The sequence below is a fragment of the Protomyctophum bolini genome (genome assembly GCF_963924005.1).
Source record: "Protomyctophum bolini genome assembly, chromosome: 3".
NCBI lineage: Eukaryota > Metazoa > Chordata > Actinopteri > Myctophiformes > Myctophidae > Protomyctophum > Protomyctophum bolini.
In genome coordinates, this window is record NC_137864.1 from 37,085,393 (window position 1) to 37,093,933 (window position 8,541).

At 44.1% G+C, this 8,541-nt stretch overlaps 1 protein-coding gene across 1 annotated transcript; it reads left to right on the plus strand.

Moving 5' to 3' along the window:
• Nucleotides 1–4,670: 4,670 nt before the first annotated feature.
• LOC308312402 (WD repeat domain phosphoinositide-interacting protein 2-like) lies at nucleotides 4,671–5,825 on the plus strand (the record flags this gene model as incomplete). Its single annotated transcript, XM_080759007.1, has 1 exon — nucleotides 4,671–5,825. One exon carries the CDS (start codon nucleotides 4,671–4,673, stop codon nucleotides 5,823–5,825), a length of 1,155 nt encoding a protein of 384 aa, XP_080615133.1.
• Between the last annotated feature and the right edge of the window lie 2,716 nt (nucleotides 5,826–8,541).

Below are 8,541 nucleotides of genomic sequence, written 5' to 3' on the forward strand. Positions count from 1 at the left end.
AGATCACAACACTGACCTCATCAAACCCTGGATACATGGAGAAGACTGGATCATCACCTAGATCTGCATATACAGTATGGAGCCGGCCAGCATCTGACCTCAAACACTTAGATCTCCATATATGGAGCTGACCTGTTTGGACATTCCTTCCTTCCTCTTGTCTTCCTCTTGTGTCTCCTTTTGACTGATACCTGTCCATTCAAGCTCTAGACAGGCCCGCCCCAAAGTTAGTAGAGTTAGTTATAGAACAAAATAGTATGTGGGTCTTGAAAGATTACTAAAAATGCTGGCAGTGGCTGCAGACTTTTCTAGAGAAACTAGAGAAAAAGTGTGCTTAGCAAATATAGTTAATATACTGTACACCGGGAAGGATACCCCAATGCTAATAGCGATGTGTAGAATGCATCCTCAGAATGTAGGCTACTACAGCTCCATTGTATGGAAACTGCACCACCCACGAACAGAACAACCTATACCTACAGCAGGAGGTGCCGTCAGCCGAGGCGTGGGAGGTGCCGTCAGCCGAGGCGTGGGAGGTGCCGTCAGCCGAGGCGTGGGAGGTGCCGTCAGCCGAGGCGTGGGAGGTGCCGTCAGCCGAGGCGTGGGAGGTGCCGCCAGCCGAGGCGTGGGAGGTGCCTCCCACCAGGAACTGTACAAAAAAGGAGAGGCACCACTCTTTACACCTGTAAACCTGTGATGTGCAGTGGTGGAAAAAAGTACTCCAATGTCAAAGTATCAATATGGAAATACAGGCCTGTGGTGAATGTGGTTATATGTCTGTTTCTTGCCCTTTCCTGCCTTGTCTTAATTTGAAATAGGCTGTATGGTTGAATATTTATTTGTAAGTAGTCAAGCTGTTTTGAAATTGAAACAAACTCACAGGGATTTGAACATGGATTCGCTGTACTGAGAAGCCGACCCGACTACACCATCACTCACAGACTCGTAAATATGTCTCTTAGTACTGATGTTCATTATTGATAAATATAACAGGAGATTTTTTTGCTAGGTATTGATTCAAAACAGAGCACTCCTGCAAACTTTGGAAGCCAATCTTAGCCAATCAGGATGGATTATGAAAAATCTAAAGGCCCATTTTGTTCAGCTACAGAGAGACTGTGTACCATTTTTGCATGATGTTTGGACAAAATCTGTATGTGTACTGTCAATAAATGTGCAAAAATGGGCCTCCTGGTGGCACTATAACAGGCCCATGTAAAACAATTGGGGCAGAGGTTCAGCTCTGGCATCCAGGGAGTACATGCAGAGTTTGGCTCAGAGTCAAGCCAACAGTGCCAGCGATGGCCGTCCACAGATGGACACACGGATGGACACACACACACACACACACACACACACACACACACACACGGACGGACGGAGTGCAAAACATAGTCTCCCATGCCTTCGGCCTGATGGAGACAATAAGTCCAGAAGGGTTAGAACACCAAAAGGGGTTCCCGCCCAGAATGGGATAAGGGTACGTAAGCCTTTCTTTGTGTGCGTGTGTGCGTTTATGCACATGTGCGTGATGGGTGTGCATGATGATGACAAACACCCTCCATCTCTTTGTAGTGTTTTTCCTCATGTCTCCTGGTGGAGCTGTAATGAAGCCACCATCCCTTTGAAGTGGAGTCAGAGGATGGATTCTCTGCCTCCACTAGGGCATGCGGTCAGATCCCCACTGGACTCCTTCCTCACGTGGAGTTGGAGTGGGCTGTGAGTTATCTCTGCCTCCTTTCACTTTTCATCTCTCCGTTAAAACTCTTTCACTGCCAGAGTAAATCATTATTTAATTCACCCAGTGCCAGCGATTTTCCGTTTGTCCTTACCTTTCAAGTAGTCACAGAATATTTACATCCACTACGATCAATCAAGGTTTCTGGGCTTTGTGTCGACAGTCGAGACTTGCTGGAACTATAATGTTGAATGATGAGCTGTAGTCCACAAACAAACAAATGTTGTCATCCAGCTGCCTGTCATCCAGGTGAGAGAGGACGGTTTGAAAAGTCGATGGATCTGTTTTGGCGGAATGCAAACTGCCATGGGTCCAGTGAGTGACAATTCTCCAACTATACATACTTCCCCCTTTTTTTCTTAAATTGTTCTTCTTTTATTTTGACGCTTGCTTGAGCAATGTAGCCTAAACATAAGGTTTTCTCATGCCTATAAAGCTCCTTTGAAATATGTTCAAATAAATTAGAGGAGGCATGTGGCCTACTGGCAGCACTCAGCGGTCAAGCTGCGAGATAATGTTAATCAATGAAGCCTTGATTGGGAGCTTTTGAAAAGTGTGCAGACTTTTATTTTGTATCCTGTCTTGATCCACGGTTGGTCCTGCACCTGCCGTCCAGCAGATGTGTCAGTTGTATTTGTTCTGGAGGTTGTTGATATGATGTCATGACATCACACCATTCTGTTCAACTATATCATACCATACCATACCATATCATTATCATACCATATTGTTCATATTTTATTTTGACGCTTGCTTGAGCAATGTAGCCTAAACATAATATGTTTTCTCATGCCTATAAATCTCCTTTGAATTGAATTGAAATGAGACATAAAGGAGACAGAGAGAGAGTGAAATGAGACATAGGAGAGAGAGAGAGAGAGAGAGAGAGAGAGGTTGGTGATGGTATTCCCAGTATTGCAACACACACGTGCGCCCACACTCAAAAGCGATAAAAGTCAAATTATCTCCCTGCAACACTGTGTATAATGGCTCTAATAGCTCTGATGGCTCTAAATGGCACTGTAGTCACATTGCCACATTTGTCACAGTACCTATCCTTAACTCATGTTAAATGATCCATTTGAGGTTGACAAACATCAAAACAAAGACGGGTGGAAAATAAAAGCCAAGTCAAATGTGTCGCCTCTGAGGGTTTATTCAGGAAAAACCCATTAATTGTCTCTCTGCTGTCTTCTCTTATTTTGAGTGTTTTTTTAAATGTGGAACAAAGGGTGAGAGAGCTAGACAGAGGGATTGTAGAGATGACAATTAAGTTCTCTCTGCCCTACAGTATGATGCAAAAGATAGATAATGTTTAAGATTCTTCTGTGTGGCGATGGCACTGGAACTCTGGAAGGCCGGGTGAGAGATCTTCCTCTAGGTATTTACTCGTGAATGACAGTTACCATATCATACCATCATGATCAACCCTACAATCTTTAACACCCCACCCTGGGGGTCCTGACCCACAGGTTGAGAGCCACTGGTCTATAGCTCTGAAATAAGGTTTTTAATTACACGCATTATTAGGAAGTTGCATGCGTGTGTACGTGTACATAGAATCCCAATGAAAACAAACACACAAACAAATGTGCGCCATCTGTACAGTATTATGCATGATCTTCAGGCTTCAGAAGACAAATTATGTAACCTTTTTCATGTCCACCAGAACAATGAATTATCTTTAATTCTGCCATCTCACTATCACCAACCCCAACTTCAACCTCTTTAAATGACAATCTATCATTTCAATTAAATAATTCTATTGTTATGGGTGTCACTGCACTTGTTAAGGTAAAAACTATCTCTTGTAAACAAAAAGGACCACATGGAAAAATCTGTACAAATCCAGAAAAGAGAATGCCGGAAGGCTGTGAGCAAATAGCAACAAGCTAAATCACAGCGAGATCTGTCATCTCATCTAATAATGTCAGTTGTATGACATATTTATTCTAAAGCATGACTCCAAATTTGGGTAGGGTTTCAGCAATCAGCACAACCACAGCACCAAGTGACTTGAGTTAAATGTTTGCGAGATTATGTTAATCAATGAAGCCTTGATTGGGAGCTTTTGAAAAGTCTTAGGCCTCATTCCACGTACCAAACACCAATCATTTGTGTTTGATTGCTGATTGCTGGTGGTGTTCTGCCCCTCGTCAAACCATGTGACTCCCATTGGAAAAGCATTGTGGTGGCCATAAAAAAACGAGGCCTTAGTGTGCAGACTTTTATTTTGTATCCTGCCTTGATCCACGGTTGGTCCAGCAGATGTGCCAGTTGTATTTGTTCTGGAGGTTGTTGATAGTCCCATGATGTCATGCACCTAGTGGCATGAGCCGTTATTGGTGAACTTTTGAGGGTACAGACGACATACTTTACCGACAAAACCTATTACAGACGTCTGTGTACTACTACACTGTGATCGATTATGTAGTATTCTGCCATTATGCTGCCATTCTGTGAACTGTTGAAGGTCACTTTTTTATGCTCTGTGTTTTGCCCAGATAAGCTCTGGTGTCTCCTCTGCCATGAATCATCCACAGCAGTGTTTGGCACCAGAGTTTCATCCATGTTTTGACATGGCGAGTCCGTTCCACAGAGAGGTCGTTTGCTATGAACATTCAATACCTGGGCTGGTGGCTTTAAGACTGCCTTGTGCACCACATCACCCACCAAATATAGGCAGTCTACCCGGTCACAGCGCGTCACAACATGACATGATGTTGTGAGCTTGAAGATCTGCTATTTTTCGGTATACAACTAAGTATAAATCACGCATTAGAATTCACTGGTGGAGCAGCAGCCCTGCTGAAAAACAACAATCACTGGAACAAGACTAAAGAAGAAGCGACGGAAGCCTTTGATCACAGTCACAAACCTCTGCCTTAACTGCTGCTATATTTCTCAGCAGAGCTTAAATGGTGTCGAGCTCATGAACCTGGCCAGTCAAAGTGGGGATGCTGGCAAAAGCCAGCTCCTCTTTGCCAACTTCAACCAGGACAACACATTCTTAGCTGTTGGTACCAAATCAGGATACAAGTTTTTCTCCCTCTCATCTGTGGACAAATTGGAGCAGATGTACGAATGTAACACAGAGGATGTGTGTATTGTGGAGCGTCTATTCTCCAGCAGTCTAGTGGCTATCGTCAGTCTGAAGGCGCCCAGGAAGCTCAAAGTTTGTCATTTCAAGAAGGGAACAGAGATCTGTAACTTCTCCTACTCCAACACCATACTGGCTGTCAAACTTAACAGACAGAGGCTTATAGTTTGTCTGGAGGAGTCACTGTACATCCACAACACCTGGGACATGAACGTCCTGCACACCGTCAGAGAGACCGCACCCAACCACACAGGTGTGTGTGCCCTCTCCATCAGCAATGATAACTGTTACCTTGCCTACCCTGGCAGTGCCACGATAGGAAAGGTCCAAGTGTTTGACACTGTCAACCTGCGGGCGGCTAACATGATCCCAGCCCATGACAGTCCTTTAGCTGCATTGGCCTTTGATGCTAGTGGAACCAAATTGGCTACAGCTTCGGAGAAGGGTACAGTGATTCGTGTCTTCTCCATCCCAGAGGGACAGAAACTCTTCGGGTTTCGTCGAGGAGTCAAGAGATGTGTGAGTATCTGTTCGCTGGCGTTCAGTATGGAGGGCCTCTACCTGTCTGCCTCCAGCAACACAGAGACGGTCCACATTTTCAAACTGGCGACGCAGAAGGAGAAGCATGTCCCAGCGGAGGAGCCCACCACATGGGGAGGGTACTTGGGGAAATTGCTGATGGCGTCGACCACCTACCTGCCAGCCCAGGTCACAGAGATGTGGACCCAGGAACGAGCCTTCGCCACCGTACGACTGCCCTTCTCTGGACACAAGAACAGATGTGCCCTAGCTGTGATCCAGAAGATCCCACGGTTGCTAGTAGCGGCCGCTGATGGCTACTTGTATCTGTACAACCTAGACCCTCAAGAGGGAGGAGAATGCACACTTGTGAAACAGCACAGGATAGACGACAGCACCGAGGCGCCCAACAAGATTTTGGAGCAGGGATCACATGATCGCTCTAACCCTAATCCTAACCCAATTTAACCAGGAATTTCAAATTGATTCTTTGCTCCATGTTTGTGCCACCTTCAGTTGCGTGACAGAGGGTAACAGCAGTGTAGTTACACACCAGCCTTGAACAGAAGCACAGAGTGAGACAAGTGAGCAATATTATAGCAGAATAGTGGGCGAGATGTTGACATAAGTGGTTGCTCAAGTAGCACTGAGTCTTGAGCGTGGCTGACACATGCAGTTACTTTTCTGACACACTTTCCAGATTGGCTGAGCACTCCAACAAACAGAACCAGTTCCTTAGCATGTGCTAAACATTCTCCTGCTGAAGCTTCTCATTCATTACCCCGGCCGAGACACATGCCTAAAATGCGGAGAGACAAATAAAACTAAAAAAGTTGACACATGCTGTAACAATTCCTCTATAGGACCCTGAGCAACACCCGCCTTTCAATACTTACAAGATAGCGTATCCATGCGGATTAAATGCTGGCATCTTACAATGTTTTACGGTGACTGTGTAGTGTGAATGTTAAGAACATTTTACTCTCCTCTCCTGTCTGCAATGCATTCTCTCTGTTCTCTCTGCCCATAAAATAGGCTAAGACAGCTGCCATGGGTGCTCTGAAATTGCTTTTTCTCTATACTTTTTTTCTGTAAATATTGCCAACATTAAACATAAAACTATGCTGTGTAGCAAAGTGCAGCCAACACAGATGGTGGATAATAATGGCACAGCACCCAGCACACAATCATACTTCATCATCCTCAGCTTTACATTGAGTGTTCCCTGAAACTGCGGGGGTGTATTTGCATGTTATTGTGTTGTGTGTAAACAGCATATGGTGTACATGCACATTTGTGTATTGCTCTACTGAAATTCAACTGGTGAATAATATGATTGAATGTCACTTTATTGTTTGCTGTGTTTTAGTGAGGAAGACAATTCATAATTTGAGGCCTTTTGTTCCAAAACGAACCAATTCTGCAAACTTTGGAAGCAAAAAGTCAGGCCAGAGGTTCTGCTTTGGCAGCCAGGGAGTGTGTGTGTGCACTGTTTTACCTGCGGGCAGGCCAACAGTGCCGGAGATTAGCTGTTCACAGACAGATAGACAAACAGATTTCGGCCTGGTGGAGAAAATCAAAAGATTACAAAGAGAGCAAGTCAGCAGTCAACCATATCGATGGTCCAATTAGAAATTCAGAATGTCCACCGTACATGAATCATAATGTGTTTTCAGTTATATCATATTACTTTATAAGCGTATCCCATTGTGCACACATCTAGGCTTATCTGTGAGCATCTGTTTTTGAGCGGTGCCTCCGCTCCATTACGGAACTATATCCGTCCGTCTGTATGTCCGGACATACCAGGGTGCCGGAACCGGGCCGGCACCCTGGATGTTCTGTTCTGTACACTACAATACAGTACAGAGCACAGTAGAGTACAGTAACTATAATAAATGTATAGTTGCACCGTTCAGTTCACAGTGTGATTTTTTGAGTGCACATGACTTTAAGTAAGAAGTAAATTGTTAGCGCTTAACCATAACTTTATTACTTAATTAATGTTGACCTGAAAAAACATTAGATCTATTTTTATCCTGCATTCTCTGTGGGGTTTTTTGTTTTCTTTGTTTCCTTTTTTCTTGCTGATGTGATGCTGATTTTGCACTTGAATTTGATAAACGCCTAAGTTGTTATGCTGAAGTGTTACTTTCTCACTTTCTCTCTCTTTCTATGTTATTAATAATCTACTTGAGAATCCCTTCTTTGTACACCGTGCCATCTATTCTACAGTAACAGCTGAAATCCTGTGATCTCTCTGGAGACTTGCACACACAAGATGCACAAGCTTGGGAAACTTAACAAGTGTTTCAGGATACAGTCCACTGATGGAGGAAGCATCGTCTCCTCCACATGCCAATACTGCCAATATCACAGACACTGAACAAACTTTAGCCAATGCCTTAGCTCTTGGCTTTAATTGGCAATTCCTGCAATCTGATTTGTTTAATGAGTCATGTTAGACTCATTTAAACCAATTGGATTTCAATCTTGATGTGGCACAGATCTGATTCAGGCTAGATTTGTCTGCCAGTGTAAATGGGGCCTAATAATAGCATCCTTGAGACGTTGGTTCTCTTTGTAAGGAATGCTTCTTTCAGACTGTGATCGAATGTACATCCCACTTCCTAAACTAAACTTTAAACACACACACACACACACACACACACACACACACACACACACACACACACACACACACACAATACACACAATACAATTGTATCACACAGCTTTCACTGACCCGTGGGCAGGTGACGTCCTCAGAGATTACAGCTAGTTCCTGTGGTGAAGTGTTTCAGTGGAGCCTGAGAGAGGCCGGTCCATCTCTTTGCAGTTTGCACTGGCAAAGGTAAATTGATGCTATCGAGGTTAAAGGTCCACTTGAGCCTTGATAACAAGAGGCATTCCTGCAAGACTGCCTGCTTGATGGAAAGGAACAAAACAACCCACTGGCTGCACTGGATTGATTTAATGTAGACGGAGTGGAGAGTATAGGAGACTTCATGAGTAAATCAAGAAACAAGCGCACATCTCCACCAGGATATGTTCTCATCACATTTGTCCAGATAGAATGTGGAGCAACCAAAAATGATTGAGTCTACGACCTACGATTCAATAGTTACATGAAGAGGTTATGAGGTTGATTTGAAAGATATTCAGGGAGTGACTTGCACAAGAC